Here is a 27,967-nt window from a genome sequence, read left to right as displayed (position 1 = left end):
ATAAACCAGGAGTCTGTACTATATTCTTAAATATGGTTTAATACTCTTCTCCATTTCTGTACATCACAACACCAAGATATCACTGCTTGGGATCTCTCTGCAGAGGCTATATAGTATGCAAAGGCTAGGATCTCCCACCCCACTGAGTGTGTTTGCATGTGTAAGTGTAATACATATCAGTATATATTGATATACACATCAATATATAATGCAATATATATCACTGAAGAGAACACATTGATTAAAGAAATACAAAAATTTGGCATCATTTCCAAACTTAAATAGTAAAAATAAAAACTACAAAAAGGAGCTGCATACCCTAATGTATCATGTGAAACAACAAGCAGTATATTCAAAAATGTAAATTTACATCCAATTTTTGTGGTCTTGTCATGTCACATTAGACCCATTTACAATGGCAAAATCCAGAACATACTGCTGTGAGGGCCAGGGCTGTGACCCAGCCCCAGCTCCAGGGGGAGATTCCAGCTCGGATGTGAGGATGGCAGCAGAGCTGCTGGCCAGGTCAGGGACCAGGGGACAAAAGGTATTGCTCACAAGGACAGGAATTTTGGACCTCAAACAACAGCATGGCAGAAATTTGAAGAGAAGCTCTCTCTGTTCAAGTGAACCAGGAAAAGAGGCAAAGGTTTGCAGCTGGAACAGGAGCTGCTCCTGAGGGAAGCACCGGGAGAGCCCCCAGGGAGGGAGCAGGAGCTGAGCTGAGCCCTGCAGTGTCACTATTCCCCTGGGACAGGAACTGAGCTGAGCCCTGCAGTGTCACTGTTCCCTTGGGACAGGAGCTGAGCTGTCACTGTTCCCCTGGGACAGGAGCTGAGCCCTGCAGTGTCCCTGTTCCCCTGGGACAGGAACTGAGCTGAGCCCTGCAGTGTCACTGTTCCTTTGGGACAGGATCTGAGCCCTGCAGTGTCACTGTTCCCTTGGGACAGGACCTGAGCTGTCACTGTTCCCTTGGGACAGGAACTGAGCCCTGCAGTGTCACTGTTCCCCTGGGACAGGAGCTGAGCTGAGCCCTGCAGTGTCACTGTTCCCTTGGGACAGGAGCTGAGCTGTCACTGTTCCCCTGGGACAGGACCTGAGCTGAGCCCTGCAGTGTCACTGTTCCCTTGGGACAGGAGCTGAGCCCTGCAGTGTCACTGTTCCCTTGGGACAGAAGCTGCCCTTGTGTCCCTGCTCCCCTGGGACAGGACCTGAGCTGTCCCTGCTGCCCTGGGACAGGAGCTGTCCTTTGTGTCCCTGCTCCCCTGGGACAGGAGCTGTCCTTTGTGTCCCTGTTCCTTTGGGACAGGAGCTGTCCCTGTGTCCCTGCTGCCCTGGCCTGCACAGCCCCTGACCCCCAGAGTGTCACAGCAGGCTGGTGACAGCCCAAGGCCACAGGCCAAGGATGAGCTCCCTGGTGTGTGGGTGCTCTGTGGAGCAGGCAGGACACAAGGCCTGGGATCCCTGGGCAGTTTGGGATCAGGCACAGGGGATCCTTTACCCCCCAAAGGACACATCCCCACAGCACAGACACTGCTGGGAGCTGGCTGCTCCCAGGGCTGTGCCAGAGCTCCACGGATCAGAATCAAACTCTCCACACTCCCAGCACTAATCCAGCCTCCACTGACTCGGTATTCCTGTCAAACACCCACTTCCATTAAAGACCTGTGGGCTCAAATTCACATCATCAAGGAAACCTTACGCAGTCCTAAAGCAAAAAGAAAAACTTACTGAGGAACAAAAAGCCAAGTGTACCTTACTTCACTGAAATCTCATGTTTATTTTTGTCAAGACTGAAAAAAAAATAAATTCCTGAAGGCTGCACTGCTCCAATCCAAATTAAGCCCAAGACTCCAGCAGCATTTTCATTGCAATCCATGAAGTGCATTTCCTAGTTTGTAAGAGCAGTGTTTCTGCAAATAGATTAAAGCACGTTTGGCTGGTGAGCCTCCCCAAACCATCAGAATTTGCAAGCCACATGTAATGAACCAGCACTCAGGTCAGTGCCTCCTCAAGCTTTTGAAGAGAATTATGGCTCCAACCTCGTTCCATTTCTTCTGCAGGCTAAGCTGAGAATGCCATGTAAATGGGTCACGCTGCCAAATGCAGCAATTGATTTCTCCAATCAAAGTATAAAGAAACAAACCAGTAGGATCTTACTTCTATTAATTTTGGAAGGAAGAGGTTTACAGCAGTTAATGTATCATGAAGGTTAAAAAAATCATTTCCATAAAATACAAGAGCAACCAATTTCACCATTGAGTAAAAGTAAAAACTGGGATTCTTTTTAAATTAGTCCAAAGTGGCATATAGGAACTTAGTAGTTTGCTGCTGTACTGACACTATGACAAATCAAAGTGTAGGGTTTTGCTTTCTTAAATCCAAATGCTCGTGGATCAAGTTCTGGAAATGTTCCAATTCTAAGGCAGGGATCTGTTGTGTTTTCCACCATGAGTTTGCTCCTTGGGTTGGATGCTGGAGGGGCGAGGCACGTGTTGCCAGACCCAGCTCGACTACCTAGTAGTCATCAAGGTCAAAAAATTCATCGTCTCCTCCTTGGTATTCCATGCCCTGGAAATCCACCCGGTACCGCAAGATACCTGCCAAAGAAAGAGCCTTGAACTTCCCCAGCACCCCAGACATGGCCAAAGAAAGAGCCTTGAACTTCCCCAGCACCCCAGACAGGCCAAAGAAAGAGCCTTGAACTTCCCCAGCACCCCAGACATGGCCAAAGAAAGAGTTTTTAGCCTCCCCAGGACCCCAGCCCTGCTCCAGAGCTCCCAGGCACAGCCAGCTGGGGCTGGCAGGCAGCTGCACTGGGAAATGTCACAGGGAATGAGTTCAGTGCCACAGGAAGCAGCTCCCACCTGCCCAGCCTGCTCTGGCAGCACTGGTGCCAGTGGCAGTGCTCAGACCCAGGCCTGGCAGTGAATCCAGAGGGCAGCTGGCACTGCAGCCACTTTTACAAAGCAGGGTTTCATGGCTGTTTTCCCCTTCCCACCCCAAACACCAAGGCAGGGCTCTGGAAATTCTGTATCCCTGGGATTGTTTTCTGAGGTGAAGGAGATTTCCAAGGACATTTCCTTTCAAGCCTACAGGGCATGGGAGCAAAGAGGATCCCAGCATGCAAAGAGCCTGGATCTGGCAGGAAATGAAACTCCTGGAACTACAAACCCTGAAAACTTAGAAACCTACTGCTCCTTCTGGAGCCAAACAATCCAAGGTTCTTTCCTCCTGACTGGTGTTCTCTGGGCACAAGAAATTCCTCTTTACAATGCACCCATCAAAGCTGAGCACAGCTTTGTCCTGGAATCCCTGCCCAGGACATGGAGCCTGGCACTGGGGTGGCTCCACCTGCCCAGGATTTGCCAGACTGGCACAGGAACCACCTGCACCTCTGCCAGCTGTGGCTGATGCTCAGGGAGCTCCAGAGCAGGACTGGCTTCCCCAGGCCTCACTGTTCCACAGGAGGGACTAAAAATACTAAAATGTGTTTAGGAAAGAAGCAGAAGATCAGGGAGCAAAGTCCAGGGAGGCTCTGAGAGATGAGCAACAGCTCCAAGTGCTTTGGGAGCAGGGCTGGGGGTGTCAGAGCCCCCTGGGCAGGGCAGGGGCTGCCTCCAAGGGCCTGTGCTGACAGGGCCAGGCAGCTCAGGACCCTGCTGAGCCCCAGCAGCTGCACAGGGGACAGCCCTGAGCCCTCCAGAGGACACAGGGACTGAGGAGGAAGCTGGAAGTGACAGGGAATGAATCCACCCAGGGGATGCTCCTTGGACTGGTTTCATGACTGACAGGAATAAGATTAATCTGGTGTTGGCACCAGATTATCAAACCAACCACTAAACAAGACAAACCCAGCTCCCTCTTGCAGTTTACCTCCAATTCCTCCAAATCCTTTCACAAATTGGGATCCTTCTTGTGATTTGTCTGTAACAATTTCCAATGTTGCTCCAAATTTCTTGTAGTTGTTTGCAAACCACTCCAGGAGGGGCATACTTTCTATGAGTTCATGTTCCTGCCCAGTCTGTGGAAACATTGGAGGGGAGAAATAAATAATAAAAACTTGTTACAGTCACTGGGTGTTCAGAACTGAGAAAATTCCCTCCCAGAGTTGGCTCCATGGCTTTGTCAGTCCTAGCAGGGCCAGCAGCCCTCATGCTCCAGAGGGACATTCCTGGGGGAAGGCACAACCACCAGCTCCTGGTGCTACCAAATTCATCCCTGACTGTGCTTTGGGCCTCTAATATAAAATTTAGTGCAGAAGCAGGAGAAAAACTGCTTTGATTCTTCTGTTACAGCTCAGTTTCACTGCTCATTGAGACCTGCTGTGCCCCCTGCACAGATTCCAGCCCCTTTCATCTAAGTGCAGTGATTATTGTGAAATAGCAACACCTCACTGCAGGTAACACTGCAAACCCTGAGCACAGCAGGGCCTGGCAGTCCTCCCTCCAGGGGGAGAACAGCTGGAAAAAGCCCCTGGCACAACCCAGGTGGGACAAATTCCCTCTCCTTTGGCAAGGAACACTTTATTCCCAGTTTATTCTGCAGAGTGACACAGAGCCCTGGTCCATGAGGGCAGTTTGACCTGCACAGGCAGGAAATGACAGTTCCACGTGTCAGAGAGACCCCAAAGCAGAAACTCCCTTGGCACCTGAGCCAGGTCATGGTTCCTGACCTCACAGTGGCTCTGCACAACCAAATCAGGGCCCCACAAGCAGGAGGCAAAGCTCTGGGGCCTTGCCTGCAGGGTGGCCACCAAACCCTTGTAGGTGGTGGCCAAAGATCCCACACTGCCCATTTCCACAGCCTTGGCACTGGCAGCAGGGAAGAGTGGAGAAAAGCAGGTGAGGATCCACAGCCAGAGCCACAGGTCCCTGCCCTGAGGTGTCACTGAGAGCACAGGGACAAACTTAGCCCAGGTTCCAGAGCTCTGCACCCACACACTGAGAACAAACCCAGAGGCCCAAAGCTGAAATACCTCCTTGTCTGTGAAGTGGGATTTGTCCTTCTCTTGCTCTGGTGTCAAATACAGGATCTTCTCCTCTGAGAAGGGAGAAAAAAATGATAATATTAATTTGGGTAAGGCTGCAAGATGCAGTTTAAAGACAGCAGGAGACTGAGCACAGCCAGCAACCACAGCCAGAGGGTCTGGGCAGTGCCACTGCCTGCCTTCCTCTCTGAAGCTCTGTGAGCAACCCCACACAGAGCAGAGAGCAGCTGCAGAGCCAGCACACAGGGGCAGGTCCTGCTGCAGGCACAGGAATTGTGTTTGTGGCCACAAGGTCACCTCAGTCTCCCCTCTGGTCCCACACTCACAAAGCTGAAAGGAGGCTCCAGGCTGGGCCTGTGAGCAAGAGCCCCCCTGGCACTGCAATTCCCTGCTTCTTCCAGCCTTTCCCCCCCAGGGGCTGGGCAGCTGCACAGACCTGCACAACAAATCCTCTTCTCCAAGGAAATCTTGGATAAACCAGCAGGAGGAAGGGTTTTCTCCAAGGAAATCTTTTCCCAAACCAGTAGGGGGAGGGACTTGAATTTGCTTTCTAGAGGGACCCCTTTGAAAGTTTCCTCCCAAAATTTGCCCTAAACCAGGACACCTTGTGATGAAATGTGCTCAAGGAGCTCCTCCAGCAAACCCACCCCAGATATTAAACCCTGAGAGCCCCAGACCCCACGTACCCTCTGTGCCTTGGCAGTGCAGGACGTATCTCATGATATCCAGGTTCTCATACACTATCAGGATCTCTACTGCTCCCATTTCCAGAGCTTTTAGTGTATCTTCCACACCAAAGCAGTACTTCCCTGTGTCCTGGCTGATCTCATCAAAGTATCGTCCTGCAGGGCACACAGAGCCTGCCATGAGCACTCAGCACAGCACACACTTCAAAAAACTGCAGGGAACACAAGGAACTGCCACAGGAGGCTGCCAGCAAAGGAGGAACTAAAGGGAGCTCTGAGGAAGGATAAACAAGGTCCAGGAAATCTGGTGGGGAAAAAAAACCCAATCCCTGCCATAGCAGCAACTCAGGTGTGCAGGTGGAAAAAAAGAGCACTGCAAGTGCCACTCTGTGTGCAGGAGTGTGCCTGAGGGTGTTTGGGTGTGCCCAGGTGTGTCTGGGTGTACCTGAGTGTGTCCAGGTGTGCCTGGGTGTCCCTGAGTGTGCTGGGATATGTGTGGGTGTGTCTCAGTGTTCCTGGGATGTGTCTGGGTGTGTCTCAGTGTTCCTGGGATGTGTCTGAGTGTGTCTCAGTTTGGCAGTGTCAGTGTCTGGCTTTGCTGAGCCACTGTGGCAGGGCTGGGGCAGCACAAGGGCACTGCCAGCAGGGCAGAGCAGGAGCTGCTCACTCAGTGCCACACACCTGGCTCAGGAGAGGCTGCTGTGCACCACTCACCTATTAGCTTCTTCTCTTGGATGAATTTCACATTGGAGAGGACCTCAGTTGACAACTCAATTGCTTGATTGAAGCCATTTTCTCCTCCATATGAAATATCAACTAGTTTGAGCACTTTGGATTGCAACCGCTGAAGGAGAGAAGGAAGAGACACAAAACCATCAAAATCCACAGCAGAGCAGGGCTGGGACAGTCCCCACCCTGCCAGGGGAGTCACTGCACTTCCCCTGAGGACAGCAACCTCTGAATGCTCACAACTGAACCACAACTTTCAGGCAACAGGGACACAGATTCATTTTACTGGAGTTTAATTCCAGCAAGGCTTCTGCTTTAAATTTGGGGATACAAAGAATGTGAATACCAGCTCCAAACAAGGGAGGACAGATTTCTTATTAGCCCTGTTGTAAGAACAGTTCTCAGCTCCTTGCAGGAGGTTTTAGGAATGGGAGACTGTTGGGAAGGAGAAGGATTGGACAGGAAGGTCTCACAGATATGTTTGTGTAACAGAAACATCTTGGAATGTAGAATCTGAGATGGAATAGAAATGAGAGCAAGTTTTTATGTAGAAAAGAATTGCTGAGCCAGTCGTATTGGATAACTAAACTGGAAGGCAAAGAGCAAGTGAGGTGGAAGGGGCTTTCTGTGACTTGAGCACAGAATAAATCCACCTCAAACAAAAGATGTTTTTACCAAGCAAAAAGATTTTCACAGGCAAACAAGAAAGCCAATGTTACAAGTAGAGAAAAGATCTCAGAACTTTTCACTGCAGGAAAACTGAAAAACAATTTCTAGCTTCAAGTGTAACATACTAATTATTTGTGATTGGAAAATAGTAACATGAATATGGTAATGTTAGAAGTTAGGATGGGCTATAGGTTATAGTAAAGTATTGATTGGTTGTCATGTTTTAAGATGCTCTGCAATGCAAAGCACATAATGCATTGTAACCAGAATTAGAGAAGCTTCAGAGGAACCTCCAGCTGTGGCTGACAGGCTGTGGGCTGGGCTCTTGTCCCCCACCTCTAACATCTGGATACAATGAACAGCATTTTACAGAGCCACCTGGAGCCCACACCCCTCATTTCAGGCCCTTACAGAACACTTCTTCGCAGACATTACAACTTCAATTTTGATCAAACCTCTTCACAGTTCCACCTTATCCCAGCTCTCCTCGGGCAGGCGCTGAGCTCATCAACTCCACTCACCTGATCAAACATGTCAGACTGGCTGAGCTCGGTTTTGAAGTCGGCCGAGCCGGCCAGGACGAGCCCGGCCACGTTGACCTTGTCCCCGGAGATGAAGAGCTGCACGGCGGTCTCGGCCACCTTGCGCACGTAGTTGTGCCTTTTCTCCATGCGCAGGCGGGCGAAGCGCAGCGCAGACTGACCCCCCCTGCCTGCGGGGAGGGAGGAAACCACGCTCAGTGCTGGGGGTTAATCCTTCCCTTTGCTTTCTCTGTTGTTGTTCCCATTGTTATGCTGAGTATTTGGGGCTACGCCTTGGTAGTAGGATTGGTTTTATCTCGCAGTGGGGTGGGGGATAGGGGGACACGGGAAAAGGAAAGGTGGGAAAAGGGGTCTCGCTTCGCTCGTGGAGTGAGAGGACAGCCCGTGCTCTGATCCGGCATCTCCCCTGCCATCCCAGCCCCGAGATCCACGTTCCCTGCCCTCAAACTCCGCTCTGCTCCTCTCCCACCTCATCCTCCTACCTCCGGACACTCTGCCGAGCACCACGACCGACACCGTGAGGGGGGAGTCCCTCCTCCATCCCTCTCCCCCCTGGGTCGCTGCCACCATCACCCAGCCCCTTCAGCTACACGGGACCTGCCCTGCCCACAGCACCGGTAACTGAGCGAGGGAGAGGGGGCTTTGGCCAAAAACAGCTAAAACTGAGCTACACTGTTCTGTTCTGTTGTCAAATTTTATAGCTGTTGTTGTTTCTGCTATTTTGCCTTGTTAGATATCAGTAAAGAACTGTTATTCCTATCCCCATATCTTCTCCCTGAAAGCCTCTGATTCGAAACTATAATAATTAGAAGATGCACTCTGCATCTCAGGAAAGGGGTTCTCACCTTTCCTTAGAAAATACCAGTTTTTTCAAACCGAGCCAGAGGGCAGCCTTGGGGACACACTGCATCCCAGCCAGCACTCAGGTGACCCCCCAGAACCACAGCCAAGGCTGCCTGTAAAACTTCTTATGAGGGTTCTTCCAGTCCAGCTTTCTCAGGCTCTGCTAGGGTTCTTTCCCAAGCTAGCTGCTTTTCTCTCATGTAAACATAAAAGAATTAAAAACAAAGATAAACACCTGCTGGATATGTGACAAAGCCTGGGAAAGAGGTGTTACTTTCTCTGGACCAAGAAGCTAGTGCTTTGTCTCTGTCCTACTGTGACCATAGGCCCAGAAAAACCTCTTGAGAGAGTTTTTCCAGTCCAGCTTTCTCAAGCTTAGCCAGGGTTCTTTCCTAAAGCTAGCTGCCTTCCTCTAATGTAAACAGAAGAGAAGAATTAATAACACAAATAAGACACCTGTTAGATACGTGTCTAGGCCTGGGAAAAGGTGTTACTTTCTCTGGACCAATCGATGTATTCTGTCCTTGGAGTTGTGAAAAGCTCTACTTAAGCAGTGTGGTTTAGAATAAACTTGTCTCTATCCTATCTTGAGAGGGACCATGTAGCTGTGTGTCTTATTTCCATTGCATCCACAGGGTTAAATCCCTAACCTACAGCTACATCCCACAAAGTCTATTATAAAAGGTAGGACCAGATTTGAAATAAAGGGATTTCTTCCTTGTCTTCTCCTGCAGTATGTTACTGTGTTCTTTTCACCACCCCTAAGCACCACACAGGAACAGCCACGGGCAGCTGCAGCCTCCTGGATTCAGTTTGTCACAAAGGCAGGCAGGGGCTGCCATGGGACACTCAGACAATAAACAGGGCTCGTTCCCACCAGGAGATTTTTCTCTTTCTATAAAAAGTCTCACAGCTCTGTAGAAATGGAACGTTTGAGCACTTCTCTCTTTTTGTGCCTTCAGGAGAAGCCATGTCCTTTGTACCCAGCCCAGCAGTCTCTGCTGCACAGCCTCACTGGGGACACTGCTTTGATTTCATTTTGTCCCATCCCACTCTACAAAGGACAGCAGGCCAGGAGTAGCCAGCAGACAATTTGCCGAACTCATCAGTGGCTGGTTACAACACAGCACCACAGAGTGGAACTCGAATTTCCCTTGCTCCACGAGGTCCTGTGTTCCTGCAGAGAGCAGCTCACTGCTCCTCTGGGGAGCACAAAACACCTGCACATCAAACTTACATCCCTCTGAGTGGGATTACTGCTTGTGCCACTAACTTCTAACTGTCCCAAAACCAAGTAAAGGGTCAAATGCAGCAAGAAATAAAAAGTGCCACTTCTAAGCTGAACTGCACATTAGTGTGATTCATTAATTGTGACAGAAGGCTCAGACTGGAGGCTTTGCTGTCAGATTCCAAGGGAGCACAGACTTGAGCAGAGCTAAACCCCCAGAGGCCAAGCTCCCCACTTCCACCCTGCCATGCCAGGCCAGGCTGCTGCACTCAGGGAAGTTGTTACCGTGCTTCTTTGGAAGATCCACAGTGAATTTGTGCAGCACTTCCCGTGTGTTTCCTTGCAGAGTTCCAAAGAGGGCCCCACTCCCGTCTATTACAATGAAGCCAAACTTGCTGTCGTCAGAGAGCAGCGCTGTGAGAGCCTAAAACAGAGAGAGGGGCTGTGAGCAGGGGCTGCCCCACCTGGGCACACAGCACAGCCCCCACTGCTGCCCACGGCCACTCCTGTGCTCATAAAGGGCAGGACAGGCAGCACATTCAGGAGCTGGAACCATTCCAGGGCACTACAGAATCCTACCATGGTTTGGGTTGGGAGGGACCTCAAAGCTCATCCCATCCCACCCTGCCATGGCAGGGACACCTCCCACTGTCCCAGGAATGTCCAGCCTGGCCTTGGGCACTGCCAGGGATCCAGGGGCAGCCACAGCTGCTCTGGGCACCCTGTGCCAGCCCTGCCCACCCTGCCAGGGAACAATTCCTGCCCAAAATCCCATCCCATAGAACACTGCCAAGAGCACAAAGGAAACTCCAGTTTAATTTTGACACAATGTCCCAGCTTTGCCAGTTCCCCACCTGAGGTCACAGGCAGGTGTGACAGCAAAGCCCTGGAGAGGATGCAGTGAAATGGATCCCAGCTCTCTGAGGCTGCCTCACCTCTCTGGCTGGCACAAGTGGAGCAGTAATTCTCCTGGCATTCCAGCCAGGAAAGCAGAACTTGCTCAGTTCATTGTCAGTTCAGTTTTGTTCTCCCAAGCACTGACACAGCCTCCCTACACCAGCACTGGTCTGCTGCACCTGCTGGCTTCAAGTGCCACAGGCAGAAGGATGAAATAAATCTACAGTGGCTGTGTCAAATTCGGCCTCACAGAGCACAAGGAAGAGCAGCAATAATTGTCCTGTGCATAACTGGCTGTGAAGAAGGCAGCCAGAACACTTGCTGCAAAATGAAGTTATCCTTCAATTTTCCTCCCTCTAAAAAAGGCAGCTGAATATTTCCCAAAAGGTCATTTAAGTTGCCCAACCAAAGCACAGTGGAGTATCAAGGTTTCTGAGTTGATTTTGCCCAAGCACCCAAACCCTGCACTCCTTTCTCAAGGCAATCTCTCAGCTGCTGTTCCCTCAGGGGCTGTCTGAGTGGGCAGAGACATCCAGCACACACACACACTCCTGCTCACTTACACATGCCCAAAAAAGCAATAGCCAGAATCCTCTTTCTGGCTGGCAAAACCACATCAGTAGGATGGGGAACTTGTCAAAACTCCAGATTGCTTGAAGTCAGCAGTTTAACACTGAAAGTGATGGTGCTGGGTTAATGCACAGGACCTGGAGCTGCCTGCAGGGCTGTCAGCCTCATTACTGGGCTGAACTGAAAGGATAAAACCCATCAGTCATCCTCTTCCAAAATCCACACGGCCCAGCCTGAAGCTCTCAAGCTTAGAAGAAACAGAGGCTAAGGTTTAATGGAATCTCCTGGCCAAAGTAAATATTCTGTATTAATTCCTCAGCAGTGGGATGAATGAGAGGAGGAAGTGGCATATTACACTGCAATCTATTTAACTGGGACAGAGCCAAGCAAAACATGGGACTGGAATGAATGCTCCAGCCAAGGTATCAAAGTAAGGCATGGTAAATCCTACCCCTCACACACACTGGGGCTCACAGCTCCTGGGGGAGTCACTTCAGCTTCACACAGACAAGAAAATACCTAGAGGAAATCTTATCAGATGCTCTTGCCAGGCAGCACATGACTGCAGCTCTGATGTTCTTGATTTCCTCTTATTTTCACACAGTCCCAATGATCAGTGATCCCCTGATCAGCTCTGGCAGCAATTGTTTGACCTGTCAAGCACCAAGAAGGGAATATTGCCTTTGTTCTGGTCCTTCTCTCTGCAGCTGCAGCCCAGAGGTGAAGATGAGCTCCCCTCCTGCTCCTTCACACCCCGAGTTTCCCAGGAAATCTGGGGGTGCCCCTGGAGCTGCCCTGGCTGTGGAATGGGGAATTATGGGGTTCAAAGCTGTGCAGCCCCAGCAATGCCCAGGGCAGTAACCCCACAGCCCACACCCCAGAGCATGGAGGGAGGGGCTGGCAGGGATCCCATCCTCAGGAGCAGCAATTCCCACAGATCCCCCTCAGGTCCTGCCACTGGTGGTGAGCACAGCCACACACCAGTGCATGTGCAGCTGCTCCTGGAACAGCCTGCTGGGCACTTCTGCATTCAATCAGTGCCCTGAGGCAGCAGCTGCAGGGGACACCAAATGAATCCATGTGGTGACAGGGCAGGAGGAAAGCCAGCACCCTGCCAGTGCCACAGCAGCAGGGACAAACACCTCCCTGGGCTTGGCATGCTGGCTGGCTGCTGAATTCTCTTTTTTGCCTCTTGCTTTCACTCATCTGTGGGCACAGGCACCCAGCAGAACTCCAGACCTGTGTGTGTGCACAGGTTTTTATTCCTGGGAGGTCAAAGGCATGGTGGGATTTCATCCTTTGTGGGGAGACAGAATAGTAGGGATGGGCCTCACCTCTGCACCTTTCCCTGCTGAATTCCTGCCCTCTGGAAGCCACTTATGGATCACATCTCCACAGACAAACAGAACCACATCACTGGGGGCCTGCCAAGCCCATGTCACACTCATTTGACAACAGGCAATTAAGTCTCAGGCCACACATTTATCACGGGGAACATCAAGGACGTGAGGGGCACTGCAAACATTGAGACCTCTGCACCTGCCAGAGCCAACACAGCCTCAGAGGCAATACCTGACTGCTGTAATCCACATTTCCTTCAGTATGCTTCAAACCATTCATTTAACTTAATTAGATGTTGGATAAAAATAAGCCCACTTCCCCCCAGACAGATTAGGCACATGCCAGCTCTCCATCAAGGCTCTCAGTTAACACATCTGATAGCAAGACTGGCAACACTGATATTATCTTGGCAGTATTTTAAAGTCTGACTGGGAATAATATCTATGGGGCTCTGTGGTTAAGAAAAACCAGGTTAAAAAACTGGTTAAGCTCCAGTTACAGAGAGGAGCTGCTGCCTGTGGGTTACACAAACTCAGGGCTGGGAGGAGCTGGGCAGTCCCTGGGCATTCCCCATCCCTGGCCAGTCCCAAGCCATCCAGTGGCCACCCCAGGGCCTGTTCCTGCTGCTCTCCAGGCTCAGGCACAGCCAGGCTGTGCCCAGAGCTCAGCTCCTGCAATGGCAGAGTCCTTGAGTCCTTACCTCCGTGTGGAATTTGTTGTCACACAAATACAACGATGTATTGATTGGTTTGAAAGGTTCAAAGTCAATGTTGACTTTCTTCTCTTTTCCTTCTTCTGTCACAATTGTTCCACAGTAAACAACCAGACCATTTGGAGGTACTACAAACGACACAATGCAGGTTTAGATCACCAAGGAATGTGGCAAGCTGTACCCATCAAAAACTGACTGCCAGCCCTTGAGACTCAGAGCAGAGTTGAAATTCAAGTTCTCTAACTCTTCACTTTCCCTTTTCCCCACCTCATTCCCTCCCAGGTCTCTACAATGGGAAGCCTGCCAGTTAAACCCAGGGTTTGCAAGGTCCCAGCACCCAGAGCAGCCCCTGAAGCTTTGCTGGGATTTGCAGTGACCATCCCAGGGAAGGCCACAGGCCAGTGCAGTCACAGTGAACTCTTCCAGGGCTCATCTGACATGGCCTGGCTCTGCTCCCCCCAAAATGATGGCATGGCTCAGTGCCATGCATGAGGCACACAGGAGTTTCTGCCTGGCAGAAAACGATTAACACAAATGAATTATTGCAGAATATCCAGCTCTTCAGTCTGGCCAAGTTTGGCAGAGTCAGCACTAGGAATGGAATCATGACCCCACTCTGCAAAGACAAGGACCACTTTACTACTCCAGTCCCAAAGTCCACCCCTGAAGTAGCCATCCAAGGGCAACATACCTGGAATATCAGTGCCAAACAGCAGCACAGGCCAACAGATTTGATTAGCAGAAAACTGCATAGTGCAGGAACTTAAGGCTGCTTCCAAGAAAGGGAAGTGTGCCAGCATCCATACAAGCTAGAAGTTACCTTTGTTATAGAGTTTCAGTCTTTGCTGTACAGATGTAATGGCTCCCAGAACTGAAAGGCGATTCACTCTTGACTTTATGTTGGAGGCAGTGCCAAACTCGTCTGCTAACATTTTTGCCACTCGTGAGATCTGGTCTTTGGGGGGAATGATCAACGAGATCATGCTGGTACCATTGCTGGGGAGGGAAAAGAGGGATGTGAGCAGGCAGCAGAGCACCAAGCACCCTCACACCACACCCCACAGTGCTCTCCTCCCTCCCCCAAGGCTGCTGCTTCACTGCTACTGGTGACATTCCCTTCTGCACAACAGGGAGAGAAAAGGAAATAAAATAAAATAAAGCAGGCTCTTCTTCAGTGCTCAGCCCCTACCAAGTCCTGCAGAAGCTGCTTGTGCACTCTGGGAAGAAAGAACACATGTACAGACCAAGGGCTGTGAGCAGAAGGAATGGAAGCAGCTCCCAGCAGAGATTATTTCAAACAATGCAGCCACATACTTCCAGGACATCTTAGAGCCCATTCCATTTGTTCTCAGACAGCTGGAGCACTCAGCAGCCCAAGTGCTGCCTTAACACGTTGTTTCCCTCAGATTAATACAGAAAAGTGAACTGGAAGGATCCCTTTGTCACGGTGAGTTTTTCCTGCTTTCCCATTATCACTTTTCTCCTCAGAGCAGCTCATCAGCTCTGGCAGCTGCTTTAACTAAACTGTGCTAAGCACACACTGCTGCTTCACCAGCACCAACCAGGCACACAGTCAGCAGATAAGACCCCACAAATCACAGAACAGGCTTAAATTAAAGGAAAATAAGTTTGATATTCGTTTTTCCTAGGGCTTTGGGGTGGGTCCTGCAGAAATCTTAATCCCCCCAAAGCTGCCTCGTGGTTCAAATCCACCCAAAGCCAAAAGGAAAATTGGGGAAGTTCCCATCTGCCTTCCAGCAGGTACCTCCCATTTGCCATTGAAGTATCCCAGATGTCTGAAGTGCTGCCTCTGCATTGTCTCAGATTTAACCCAGACCTCATGCTTCCCATTAGAGTAATGACATAAAAATCAAATCCCTCATCCTATCCTCCAGCCCTCTCAAGGGCAAAGCAGCTAAGCTCTGTGAAAAAGCCTCTTCTCAGGATTCTGAGTCAGAGAGCCAACACAGTGCTTTGCAGACATCAAACCCCAGGGTTTTTGCTCTTTTACATTTCTTATGGGAGGAGGAGCCCAGCCCAGCCCCTGCTCGCTGCTGTTTCAGGCTGTCACACACCACAGTCCTGTGAAGTGTTTGGGCTACAGAGGCAGCAGGGAAGTGCTTTCAAAAGCATCATTTCATTAGCCTCTTCACACAAGTTGTGCAGCCCTCTCCCAAAGATCTTCAATCCAGGCCAAGTTGAAACAGAGGCTGGTAGGTCAAATAAGTCCCTGACCTTAAAGACAACTAATTGGTTTTAATATCCCAGCTCCCCATACACAGCAATCAAAGTCACAAAGCCACTCTGGCCCGTGTCATTCCCAGGAGGAGCTCTGAGCCATGCTGGCAGCTCTCAGGCTTCCAGGTCACCCCAGCCAAGAATGCTCCATATCCCACTCAATTAAAGTGTCACCCACCCCAGAGAATGGCACCAGCCTTAGGGACAGATAATGGCCAGCACTGCCAGCAGGCTCCTTTGAGCAGGAGGCTGATCAGAATGAAAGCAACTCTTCCCCACTTTTCTCTAAGTAGCACTCCTGAGTTATCTCCTCCTCTGAAAGAACTTGCCAGGGATTAGAAAGCTCTGCCCATCACACCGAACCTCCTGCACCCCCTAAGGGCATCCCAGAGAGTGGGAGTGTGACTGTTCTGCCCCTTGGGCACTCCACGGCTCTCCTGCTAGGAGGAGATTGCAGACAACTGCTCCTGAATTGAGGACAGGAAGGAACTGGCACAAACTGCCTGGAAGAGCCCAATCCCCCCACCTACAATCTCCTTACAGGAATTTACAGAGAGCAGGAAGGTCCCTCCTGAGCCTCCTTTTCTCCAAGTTGAGCCCTCCCAGCTGCTCCTCACAGCACTGACCCTCCAGACCCTTCCCCAGCTTTGTGCCCAGCAAGGAGGAAGGCTGGGTGAGCACTCCCAGGAGCAATTCCTCACTAAACAGTCATTTGAAAAAGCTCCCTTCAGTTTTCAAATGCAAGTCACCCTTCAGGTGCCAGCCCCTGGCCTTGTGCTGTGTTCCAGTGCCCCACAACACTGGTGCCAGCACTGAGCACCCACTGGATCCTACTGGGGCTGTTTATCCCACACACAGCACCTCATCCACCAGGCAGGGGCACAGCACTGCTCCTCAGCAACACCCACCCGGCTACCACAGTGGCCTTCACACATCCTGGTGGTTTATTACTGCAAACAGACACATGAAAAGGGGCTCAGAGGATGCACTCCCCCTCATTTAAATCTCCATCTAGCTCAACACAGCACACTACTGTGCCTGGGCCAATCCTTCAGTGAATTCCAGTCTGGATTTGTATCCAAAAGCACCTTCCACTACCAACATCAAGTGCACTCCTCGGGTTTGGCATGCTTCACCACTATTTACACAGCCACAGCTATTTCAGGCTCTAACCAATTCCTGCAGAATCCAGCAAAACAGCTGGCATGCAGCTTGCCACAGCAGCAACCTTCCAGGCTGCCTGGAGCACAAGGAGCCAGCCAGCCTGTCACCATGTCCCCAGGCACCCAGCACCCCAAAGGGTCACTAAACAACCAAAGACTGAGACCAGCAAGGCACCAGCTGAAGCTCCAGCACCCAGGGTGGCTGCAGAGCTCCCTCACACACTGCCAACACCTCGTTATCCAACCATGCAAGAGCAGCTTTCCTCTCTCAAAGCAAGCTTGTACCTGCCTGTGACCCTAATGCAGCACGGCAGGGTCTAAAAACCCTGTGGTGCCTCTGCTGAACTCACCCCAAGGAGACAAAATGCAGCAAAGAGTTTCTAAGAAAGCTGCTGTTCAAAAACACTCTGAAAAAATAGGTTATTCTGCAGAGTAAGTAATTTCCAAGTCTCCTCTGGGTCTTTGCAGCCTCAACAAGATAAAAGGGATTTCTGCAAATCCCACCCTGTCCCCTCTGGAGCTGAGGGTTCTGGAGTGCATTTAACTGGGATTGAGGTAAGGAATTTCCCCATGACCATGCTAAGGGCTCCCCAAAGGGGACACAGCTGCACCACACACCTGCCCTGGGGCACAACCCAGTGATGTGCTGAGATCCTGCACTGCTCACAGGGCTCACACTGGGCCAGGAGCTGGGTCAGCCCACACTGTGCCCTGCAGCACGCCCAGCACTCCTGGAGGAAGCAGGGACCCCATGGATCCCACACCATATCCTGATTTCACAGCACTGCTGAGGTTTCCCCTGGTTCAGCACACTCAGCTCCCACCAGAGCAGAGCTCCAGCTGCTCCAGCTGCTGGCCCTGCTCTGCCCAAAGAGCTGCCAGGGCCATCCCAGGAGCACGAGGGGCACAGCTCACACTCCACAAAGAACCAAGGGGCAGCTCAGTGGCAGCTCTGGGGAGGCACTGCCTGCACTGTGGGTACTGCTCACGGTGCCAGCCCTGCCAGGAATGGGAAATTAGCTCAGATTTATCAGCACCTGCCATGGGCAGCTTTGGGGATCTCTAGGAGAGAGGAGGAGGAGGAAGAAGAGGATCAAAGCTCCAACTTCCCCACACCACAGTAGGTGAGCTCCAGCTGTCTCCCACAGTGTGCTAGAGGACTGTTTGAGGGAAGAGGGGAAGCAAAAATAAGCACATTTTGCTCTCTGGAGACAGCAAGTTCTTCAGAAAATCAAGGTTTGTGGCTAGGACAGCCTTTCTATTATTAAAACTCCAATGTTACTACAGTTGGAATTTCAGACAACTGTGCCACCAAACAGCTTTTCCAGACACAGAGAGACCTCAGAGCAGGTGCTGGCAGCGAGGGCAGTGCAGTCACCACTAACCCATCCCGGGGAGCTGCAGGGCAGAGCTGTGCCACTCCTCCTGCCAGCAGCTCCTTCCCTGGCAGCAAAGGAGGGATCACCCTCCCTGTGCTGTGTGTGCAGGCCACAGAACTGCTGGGATGGCCCTGAGGATGCTGGCACCAGCTGGTCCCTGTCCCCAGCCCACACCCAGCTCAGTGCCCTGTGGGGATGTGCTCTGTGCTCAGCACCAGAACCAAGAGCTCAGAGCAGGCACTGCAGCCATGGGGGACAGCCTGCTCCCCATGAGCCCCCTGCTCCGGGTGGCCACCTCCACCTGCAGGGCTCTGTCACCACGTTCCTGCCCTCCTGCCATGAGAAGGAGCAGCTGAGCAGACGCTCAGACCTCCAGCTGGTACCAGACAGTGATGTGGTGGTTTTCCAAAAGGCTCCCAGCACCTTACACTGTCCTGTGCCACTGCCACCCTCACCTGGCACACAACCCCCAGCACTCTGAGGAGCAGCAGCCAACCTGTCTCCTGCAATTTGGGCTATGAGCTGGCACGGGAGAGCATTAATTTCACAGCCTGCTATATAAATAGCAGTGACTGGCTGCCCTGTGCTATCAGAGGAGACCTGACAAACAGCAGCTGAGCTGTAGCTGCTGCACAGTGAAACGTTTCACACTGCCAGCACACTGTGGAATGTGGGATACAGAGGCAAGGGAGGGCAGTCATTCCCCAGGACTCCAAACAAGTTTATTTTTACAGGGCACAGCTTCGTGAGCATCCTGCTCTCCTCAGGAGCCAAGGGCAGCACCAGGCCTGTGTGTGACTGCCAGACACTGGCAGGAGCACAGAGAAAACAGCTCCCAGATAAGCTGATCCCAAGCACATTCCACAAACAACTGCTCCAAGCCATGGCACCTTCCCCAGGTAACTCCTGCTGCTCCCCACCAGGACTGGGCATCACTGGGCAGGCACAACACACCCCAAGGAGCCCAAGCTGCCTGGACAGCCAGGGCTACCCAAATTATGTGCTGGCTAAAGCAGCTCCCTGCACAGCCAGCTGCCAGGCAGATGCCAGCAACACCTCTTCAATCCAAGGCAGAACTCCATCAGGCACACCCAGAGGTGCCAGAGCTGCTTCTGAACCAACATCCACAGTGCTGCAGGCACCTGGAACTTCAGTGAAGGACCAAACTCGGGCACAGCCCACAAAATCAGTGATGTGAGGAAAGATATTTGAGGGTTTTGGTGCTGTACCTGAGCAGATGTCGAATGGAGAGCTATAAAAAGGAAGTGTCCTTTGGTACAGGCAAGTACAGAATTGCAGGTTTGGGCTCCCTCACAACACCCAGGCCATCAGACACTCCCCTCTCATCCTGCCCTGGGTGCCAGAGCACTGACCTTGCCAGAGGGAAGTTCTGCACATGCTCCTGCAACTTAGGAATTATGGCTGTGAAACAAAGAGGTCACAGCTGTGCCCTTTAAAGACTTCGTGTCTTTTAATAAGACAAAGCTTTCATCAGAAAGTGGCTCAAGTTCACTTAAGATGCAAATCTGGAGAGCCAACAGCAGATGCAAGAGCTGCACAACTTTTCCTGGAAAACCTGCTAGGAAGGAGCAGGGAATGCCAAGAATCCAGGATCCCTCAGTGTTTCAGAGGCCACATCACCTGGAAACCAAGGACTGCACAGCCTGTGAGAACATCAGCTGAATGCTCTGCAATAAACCCAGCCAACATATCCCAACCTCACAGCTGCTGGAGGCACCAGGGGTTGGTGATGGGTCTGGTGATGGCTCCAGCAGAAGCAGGTGAAGTCCCCCAGCCTGCTCAGCCCATGGCTCTGAGCAGAGCTGGAGCAGGACAGCAGCACGGCACTGACACCCAGGCAGAGCACACAGCACTGGGGGCTCCATGGCACACACAGCTCCTCTGAGCTTCAGTGTGGAGCTGAGCCAAAGGACAGGCACAACTTTGTACAGCAGGAACCTCACAATCCCCCAGAGGCATCCTGCAGGCAGCAGAACTCTGGGTCACCTCCCAAACAGTGACATCAAGTCATTCCTCAAAGGCTTCCACGTCACCCAAAGAAGGGTGTGAAGGTATGGAAGGGACCAGCAAAAGTAAAGCAGAGTTCACCTTTCTGGAGCCACTGACACCTCTGAAGCAGAGAAAAAGGACAAGATGGGGGCAGGGTGGGTGTGAGGAGAGGATTTGCAGAGTCAGGAGACCAAGTAATTCATTCTTCAGGAATCCTTTTCAGCATAAGCATTAACTGGAGAAATCGAGGCCCTCCTTCTTCTGAATTGAAGAAACATCCCAGACACGAAATTCCTCCATCAGTCTCTGAATGCCACCTCTCCCCTGGACAAAGGAAAACCACTTAACTGCACAGCATGAGACCGTGCAGCTATTCCACCACGGCTCTCACAATGCCAGGCTCTCCTGCTGGAGTCCTGCTCCAAAGCCCACACCAGGAATCTTGTCCATCTTGAAGCAGACACTCAGCCCATCCTGGAAGAGTATCCTGCCCTCCTACCCTCACCCACTGACTTCTCCATGAGGAAAAGCATCCAGGTGCCAACCAAGCTCTGAGTGGCAGCCAGGGAGAGAAGCACCCAGCCAGGACCCACCCTGCAAAACACGAGTGAGCCTCATTTCCTCAGTGCACCCCTGGCTCCAGCAGCCAGGAAAGCTTCCCACAGGGAGGCAGCAAATGGCTGCTGAGCAAAGGAGCAGAGGCAGGGCTGGCTGCAGGCTGAGAAGGCTCAGGAGAGGCACGGCTCCCCCTGAGCAGCCCCGGCCACCTGCCAGGAGCTGCTCCTGGGCTCAGCCTCCCTCACTCCGGGACACACAGAGGTGACACAAGAATCAGGTCACGGCCTTCTGCTCCTCCACCAGCACGGTTTGGCAGCTCTCCTGTGTGTGAGGGTGCACAGGTAGCAGGTGACAGTGAGCCCTTGGCCCCTGGGCCACCACACACCACCTGCCCAGAGGGACACTCAGCAGCTCCAGCCCCAAACTGGGCTCAGCTCCGATAGTGCTGCTCAGGCCACCACCAGCACCCCCATCCCAAATCAGAGTGCAGCTCCAGGAGCAGATCCCAAGCACAAGTGCATCCTGCACACCCCAGGGAGGTGAATCAATGCTTCTCCAAAATCCTTGGATCAAAGGCAACACCACAAAACATAATTGCACAGGCATGTTTTGAATAGGCCTTATTGGCTGCATCTGACCTCATGCAGAAAGCCCGGATGCCCAATTACTGGGAAGTGGAACAGACATTTCTGCACTTCAGACATTTGTGACTCACTGGGAGGCTCAGTTTTGCCACAGCTCCCCTGATCTCCCTCCTCCTTCTCCAATTATTAATGCTCCAAGTTTGAAAGACTTGTTGCATTATGCTAATGGGCCATTTGGGTACAAGATGTACACTGGGGGACTGAAACAAATCCAGATTTGCTTATTAAGATGCTAATGCCCCAGAGCTACATGGGAATAGGTGGCTAACAGGGAGGGAAAGAAATCCAGTTGCCACAGAGCCAAAAAAGTCTGTCCTCTTTTGAGGTGCTCGTTCCCATCTCCCACCACGTCATTCCTCAGGGGCTCATTCATTAGCTCGATGTGAATGATGATCTGTGCATGAATCACACTGCTCACTAATGATTCACACAGTTGTGAAAGAGGTACCAGGCTGCTCAACAGCCACAGGCTGTCAGACACTCGCTGGAGTTCTGATCTGGAGCCACTTTTCCAGCTCAGGTCCTCCTCAGCCACTTGCTAGTGAGCACTCTCCAAACAGCACTTCCTAATTGTTGCTGTAATTCAAAAGGAACAGGTACAGCAGGCAGGTGAGAGCCCAGGCAATGTTTTACAACCATTAGGCTGAGGCAAGCAGTAGGATGTCAACAACCCTTTGGACATTGTCCCTGGCTCCAGCTGTCTTCCCACCTGGCACAGCTTCCTCAGACCACCACTGAGACACGACACACACTGCTTAGTGCTGAGAGGTCTGACCAGCCCTGCCTACGAGAAATCCACATTCAGCCTCTAGCCCAGCGCTGTGGACACTGGCAGCCTGCAGAGGTCCAACAGAGCAGGGAAATGGTGTGGAAGCAGCTGCTGTACATCCCACGTGGTTTCCTGCCAGTGCCCTCAGCTCTCCCTTCTGCCCTGGACTGTTTCTATTCCAGCCTCTCTGCAAACACCTCCTTCCTCTCCTCACACCACCAGAAGCAAAGGCAATATTAACATTATGGCCTTTGCCCCTCAAAGTGACCTCCTTTAGGAACTCCCCCTGCCACAGGCAGGATGAGAAAGCACCTGGAGGAAGCAATCTGCCTTGGGTAAGAACTTAAACCACAACCTCTTCCCTGAGCACTCCACACTGATGGCACATCACCAAGACAAAGCAGGAAACTCAGTCAGTAAAGCTCAATTCCTGCAGACCCTCCTCCTCCAGCCCTTGTCCCACCCATGTGCCAGTGTGACAGCCCAGCTCAATTCCAGCTGGAGCAGGACTGTTGTGCAGGAGAGGCTCTGCAGACACCAGCTCACAGGAGATCCTCAGGGATCACTGTCCCATCACTGGCACAGCACAACAGCACTGCAACCTAAATACCACAGCTGGAAAGCCAAGGACCACCCTGGCATGGCTCTGCCCTTCCCAGATGGAGCAGCTCACCCAGGCCTGGGGCAAGGCCTCCATCCTACCCCCCGTGCCAAGGTGAAAGCTGCAGCAACAGCTCCTGTATCAACAGCTCAACTGACCCAGAGCTCAGATCCGAGGCACAGCCACAACAGATCCTGATCCAGATCCTGATGAAGGAGGCAGGGCAGGAGAGCTGCAGGAGAGGGAGGGGAGGGAAGGGAGCCTCAGGACTGCCACATCCCTGGCAGTGCAGGCAGACACATGTCACCAAATGCTCCTCCTGGGGTGTGACCCCCTTGAGCCAAGAGAGCTGCTCTGGTACCTGCCTGGCCATGGTGGTGGTGTCACACTGGAGCACGAGCACACCCAAATCTGCTGGGCCGTGTCCTGGATGGAGCAGCAGAATCCACACTGGACTTAACTGAGCTGTGATAGTGTCCCACAGCTATCCCAGCACACGTCCAGCCCCAGCACCACCAGCAGAACAATCCACCCACAGCAGAGTGCTGCAGGAGCTCTGCCTAATTCAGGAGGAAACACAGCAGGAGAGAGCCCAGGCACCACAGTTCCCCAGGACTTTGTTCAAAAGAAACTGGGAACAAGGCAAAGCTGTACAGGACATCCCTGCCACTGACCCAGCCATCCCCTGAGTGTCCCACAGTGCTGTTAGCTCACAGCCACGTGGGCTCTCAGGCCACTTCTGCAAAGGCCCACCATCCTCACACTGGAACAGTCAAGACTCCCTCAGTCCCAGAAGCACCAGGCTGTCCCAGAGCAGCACCATCCCAGCACACCCCAGAACAAGGTGTGGAGAGGCACAGCCTCCTGCTCCTGTTCCACAAGGCTGGGAAACAGCTTGTGGCTAATTCCAAGGCTGGGCTTATCCATCAGGACCAGCAAGACTCCAGACAGACTGCAAGAGAACCCATCTGCAAATGATGCTGGGCAAATCTTTTCTGTCTAAGCAACAGGTGAGCCTGTCCACCTTCAAGCAGAACTATGTTTCATTTTCCAGGAATTCAAGCAGAACTATGTCTCTCTTTGCAGGAATCCTCATGGATTTTCAGGCCTCTGTCCTTCGTGGTGACTTGATTTCACTTTTTGTTTCTCCCAGATAGAAGTCTCAGCACGGCAGAATCCAAACCCAGGCAGGAACTGCAACACTTTGCTTTCCTCCCAAGGCTCTGGAGACACCAAGACATCTCCTTCTCTTGCCATTTCTCCCTCTTCCAGCTTTGAAACATTTCTTCCAGTTACAACCAGAATAAATTACTTGTTCAGACTTCATTTCTGCATGTGCCCTGTTTGACCCACCTTCCAGAGCTCATAATCTGCAAAAATGTTCTTCCACACACCAGCCTCAGTTGTGTTTGCAGTCAGTGCCTGCAGAGACACCTCCATCCTCACCTCCTCTGTTCCTGTTTCAGTAAAATAACCAACAAGAGCTCCTGTTCCCAACGGAGCAAGCTCAGGACCGGGGAGATGTCTCCAGAGAGAAGGTTCCTGAAGGTTCTCCCCACTTTAAGGGAGCTCCACACCCTGCAGCAGCTGCACTCTCACCCTGGGTCTGGAAGCCCATCAGGCCAGGGAGGTGTCAGAACCATTTCCAAGCAGAGACAGCATTTCTAAGATGTGGAGAAGTTTCCAAACATGATTCCAACGTGACATCTCAGGTCCTCTCCCAGCAAAGAGACTGCTTGTTGTTGCTGATACTTGATTTTGCCAAGCATTTTACAGCTTAGATTAGCAGAAAACCCTGCCCATAGCCCAGCTAACTATTCAGAACTGCACAGAGCAAAGGAACAAAGAGGGATTGTCAGTTTAGCACTGACACTGGAAAAGTGCATGAAGCAACAGCAGAAAAGCCCCGAGAGAGAGGATAAAGGAAAACAGAGTGGCTAATGCTGCTTCTACTTGGGCTGCTGCAGCTCCACAGAGAGAGACACAGCTGCAGCTTCTGGGGGGTCCAGTGCTCCCCCAAATCTGTTCTACAAAACTGAACTGTGGACTGAAAGCAGAATGAATCCCTCAGTGGGGAGAAGCAGAGATGTCTGATGAAAGTCTGAGCGCTCCAAGCTCTCAGAGATGAAGGTTAAACTTCTGACAAGGCCACGACTGGCTCATCAGCAGCCTTTTACTCCCATCTTCTTCTGGCCACAAAGGTTAATTGCCAGCAGGGCTGAGCTGGCCCCTGTGCTCCTCCTCACAGCCTGTGCAGAGCCCAGCTACCCCCCTCTGAAACACCAACTCAGCCACCCTGTACAGGATCACACGGTCTGCCACTCAACTTTGGAGAGCTGCAAGGAGATAACTTCTGGTTTAGGAAGCCAGGCACAGATAACAGCTCCTTCTGTCAGCAGAGACAGGGCTTTGAGGTGAGCTTGGGGAGTTAAAAATTACTTTTCATTGTTCTGAATTGACAGATTCTTTCTATAGAGATCAGTCAGAAAGTCAGCTTTCCTTAGCAGGGCTGGGAAAATAACACAGGGCATTCCTGCTAGGAGTTACCTCCAGGTTTGAGAGGCAGACCTAGCCCTGCTGGCCTCCAGCTGATCAGCTTCTGGGAAAGCTGAGGTTTTAATCTTTCCCCTGGATGCTCTGCCCAAGCACTGCCCCTTTCATCATCAGTCCCATAAAAGCACTTCCTCGCTCTCCTGCTCACTTGACTTTTGCTAACACGCTGCAGACTCCACTGAGATTTTAGCACAAGAGCTGGATCAGAGCAGAGGTGCCCCAGCCACCACATGCCAAGGGAATGTCTGACTCCAGCTTCCTCCATTTCCCGTCCCTTTGATCCCCTGCAGGAACAGCACACGAAACTGGGACACTGCTGCTGGGTCACTAATGGAGCACATGAGTAAGGGAAGGTGGGGACACCAGCGAGGCCCTGGCCCTCCACACCGCCCTGCTGGGAGGCTTTATCCCCCAACCCATCCCAGAACAGGTCTTCCTACTCCCCAGGAAGAGGAAGTGACTCTTCCCAAGGCAGGAAAAGCCAGTTCCACTGCCTCACACCTCCTGTGCTGGGGAGCCTGAGCCTGCTGGGGGCTGAGGCTGCTGCACCTCTTCTCCCTACTGGACCCAAACCGGGATTATTTTGGCTGAGAATCCCTGGAAGACCCTGAACCAGCATCCCCTTGCTGATATCCACAAGAGACACCTGCCCTGCAGCCTGCCAGGAGAGCTCCAACACCTGCTGGAACCTTCTCTGCAACACTCCTCTATCCCAAACCGTGCCAGAGCTGACACTGAACTAGGCACAGCTGGAACCAGGGAGAGACAAAACTCCAACTCTACACTTCCAAAACCCACCCAGGCTCCCTCAGTGCTCTTGCACAGAGCTATGTCACAAGTTCCAGTGGATGCCTGCAGCTTCCCAAGCCCTTTCAGCTTCCTGGGACCCTTTGTGAGCACAACCTGTGCTGCCCACACCACGCACAGGCACAGCCCCGTGATCAGCTGGGGCAGCCAAAGTCCACTGTGCCACAGGAAGGGTAACCCAGGGTCCCCACTCCCATCTCCCACCCGCCATCCCTGCACAGATGCATCAAAAATCAAAGTAAAATACATTTAGGGAGACCTGTGGCTCGGGTTCCCCTCCTGCCTGGGTTACTTTTCAGCTGAACGACTCCCCAGGCTGACCCTACACACAGAACAAGCACCAGCACTAAAGGACATGGCAGGAGAGCTGCTCGGCCTCTGCCAGCTGCTCCCAGGCTTCTGGGGGGGCACAGAACGATGCCAGTGCTGCCCCAGCTCCAGCAACACCTGCTCAGGTGAGCCCGTGGAAACTGGAGCCGCAAGGGTGGCTAAGGAGTGACCCTTCATTTTTATTTTATCAGGCTGTCGGCCGAGACACACTTTCTCTGCTATTTCACAACCCCAGAACCTTGAGGTCTCACAGTCCCTCGAGCCCAACTGATGGAACCGGCCAGTGCCAAGCTGCCCTCTCAAACAGGCATCCCTGGCATGGGGCAGGCTGCAGGAACACACATTCTGGGGGGGCAAAAAAAAAAAAATTAAGTGCAAGGATTAAAGCGGCATCAGAGACTTTAAACTCCCCACTGTCCAAACTTTGGAAGAGCTTGCTTTCAGGGAAATGGAGCTGAGCACCTTCGCTGGGAGGGGAAGCGGTGAGAAAGATCAAATAACTGTCAGTAAGGAAAGCACGGAATAAATGCTGCCTCAGCCCCTGCCTCCCTGCCCTTGCCCCGCCGCCCTCCCCGGCCCAGCCGGTCCCGTGGGAGAAGCCCAAGGCAGCACGGGGGACAGAGGAGCGTCTCCTCCGGCTGGAATCCGCCTTCCGCCGGTGCCAGCTGGCACGGGCCGGCCGGACGGGCCGGCAGCGGAGCGGGCACCGGGGACACGCACCTGTGCCACCCCCGCCGGGCCCGGGGGGAGCCGCCCCGCTCGGGGCCGGCTGCGGGAGCGGCTGCGGGGCCGCGCCGGGGCCGGCGGAGCCCGGGGCAGCCGCGGCCCTTTTCCCTTTCCCGTGCGGGAAGCGCGGTCACGCTTCCTCCCCGCGCCCCGCACGGCCCTGCCCGCCCTGCCCCGGCCCCACGCGGCCGCACAAAAGGGCCCCGGGGCCGGGCCGGGGCTGCGCCCGCCGTCCCCCCGCGCCGGGCGGGCCCGGTCGGCGCCCCGGCCGCGGCCCCGCTCCAGCCGGGACACCCGGCGCTCCGGGGCGGCGGCCCCGCGGGCCCGGCGCTCACCCGCGGGCCGCCTCCAGGCTCTTGATGAGCTTCTTGATCTTCCAGATCTCCACGTTGCGGTCGGCAGCGCTGGGATCGTCCGCCATCTTCTCCCTCCTCCTCCTCCTCCTCCTCCTCCTCCCGCGGCGGCAGGCGCTGCGGCGGGCGCGGCGCGGGGCGGGCGGGCGGCGCGGGGCGGGGCGCTGGGGCCGGGTGTGTCCCGGGCGGTGCCGGTGCCGGTCGGGCCCCGCCGCTCGGTGCCCGCTCCCCCCGGCGCGCGGCGCTGACGTCGCACGCGGTGCTCGCGCTCCCCCGCGCCGCGCACCATGTGTTGCAATAGCCTCACATGGGGGGCCCTTGACGTCACTTCCGGGGGGAGCCGGCAGCGGGGCGCCGCGCCATTGGCCGCCGCCCCTCCCCGCGCGCGCGCGAGGAGCATTGTGGGGCGAGTAGTCCAGAGGGCGGCGGGGCGGGGCGGGGCGGGGCGGGAGCGCGCGCGGATCTCGCGAGAGCTGCGCGGAACGGCCCGCGCGCGCTTCAAGGGCCCGTGGGGGGCGGCGGGGCCGGGGCGGGACCGAGGGGATGGAGCGGGACCGAGGGCACCGGGCGGGACCGAGGGGATGGAGCAGGACCGAGGGCACCAAGCTGTGCCTGGGCACGGACACCGC

At 53.2% G+C, this 27,967-nt stretch overlaps 1 protein-coding gene across 3 annotated transcripts; it reads right to left on the bottom strand.

Moving 5' to 3' along the window:
• Positions 1 to 19: 19 nt before the first annotated feature.
• Positions 20 to 27,480, bottom strand: ETF1 (eukaryotic translation termination factor 1). Of its 3 annotated transcripts, XM_088173976.1 has the most exons (12): positions 27,321 to 27,480; positions 14,028 to 14,203; positions 13,196 to 13,335; positions 9,973 to 10,111; positions 7,596 to 7,786; positions 6,391 to 6,520; positions 5,677 to 5,832; positions 4,979 to 5,043; positions 3,877 to 4,024; positions 1,097 to 2,600; positions 954 to 1,065; positions 20 to 760 (listed from the first exon to the last, which is right to left on the bottom strand). In XM_088173976.1, the coding sequence occupies exons 1-10, from the start codon at positions 27,404 to 27,406 to the stop codon at positions 2,518 to 2,520; spliced, it is 1,314 nt and encodes a 437-aa protein (XP_088030102.1). In that variant the 5' UTR covers positions 27,407 to 27,480; the 3' UTR covers positions 20 to 760; positions 954 to 1,065; positions 1,097 to 2,517. The 3 variants fall into 3 exon arrangements, with proteins under 3 accessions (XP_088030102.1, XP_088030101.1, XP_088030103.1); XM_088173975.1 differs by having other exon boundaries at positions 20 to 1,065; XM_088173977.1 differs by lacking the exon at positions 954 to 1,065 and having other exon boundaries at positions 20 to 717.
• Positions 27,481 to 27,967: the final 487 nt, after the last annotated feature.

Source organism: Sturnus vulgaris, chromosome 15 (assembly GCF_052056855.1).
Source record: "Sturnus vulgaris isolate bStuVul1 chromosome 15, bStuVul1.hap1, whole genome shotgun sequence".
Taxonomy (NCBI): Eukaryota; Metazoa; Chordata; class Aves; order Passeriformes; family Sturnidae; genus Sturnus; species Sturnus vulgaris.
Note: the sequence above shows the minus strand (reverse complement) of the source record. Positions and strands in the feature narration are given on the sequence as shown.

Coding starts and splice junctions, on each gene's coding strand:
- ETF1 (XM_088173975.1), bottom strand. CDS start 27,406: ATGGCGGACGATCCCAGCGCTGCCGACCGCAACGTGGAGATCTGGAAG. Junction 13,336..14,027: donor ACTGAAACTCTATAACAAAG/GTAACTTCTAGC, acceptor TGTCGTTTGTAG/TACCTCCAAATGGTCTGGTT. Junction 2,601..3,876: donor AGGATTTGGAGGAATTGGAG/GTAAACTGCAAG, acceptor TTTCTTTGGCAG/GTATCTTGCGGTACCGGGTG.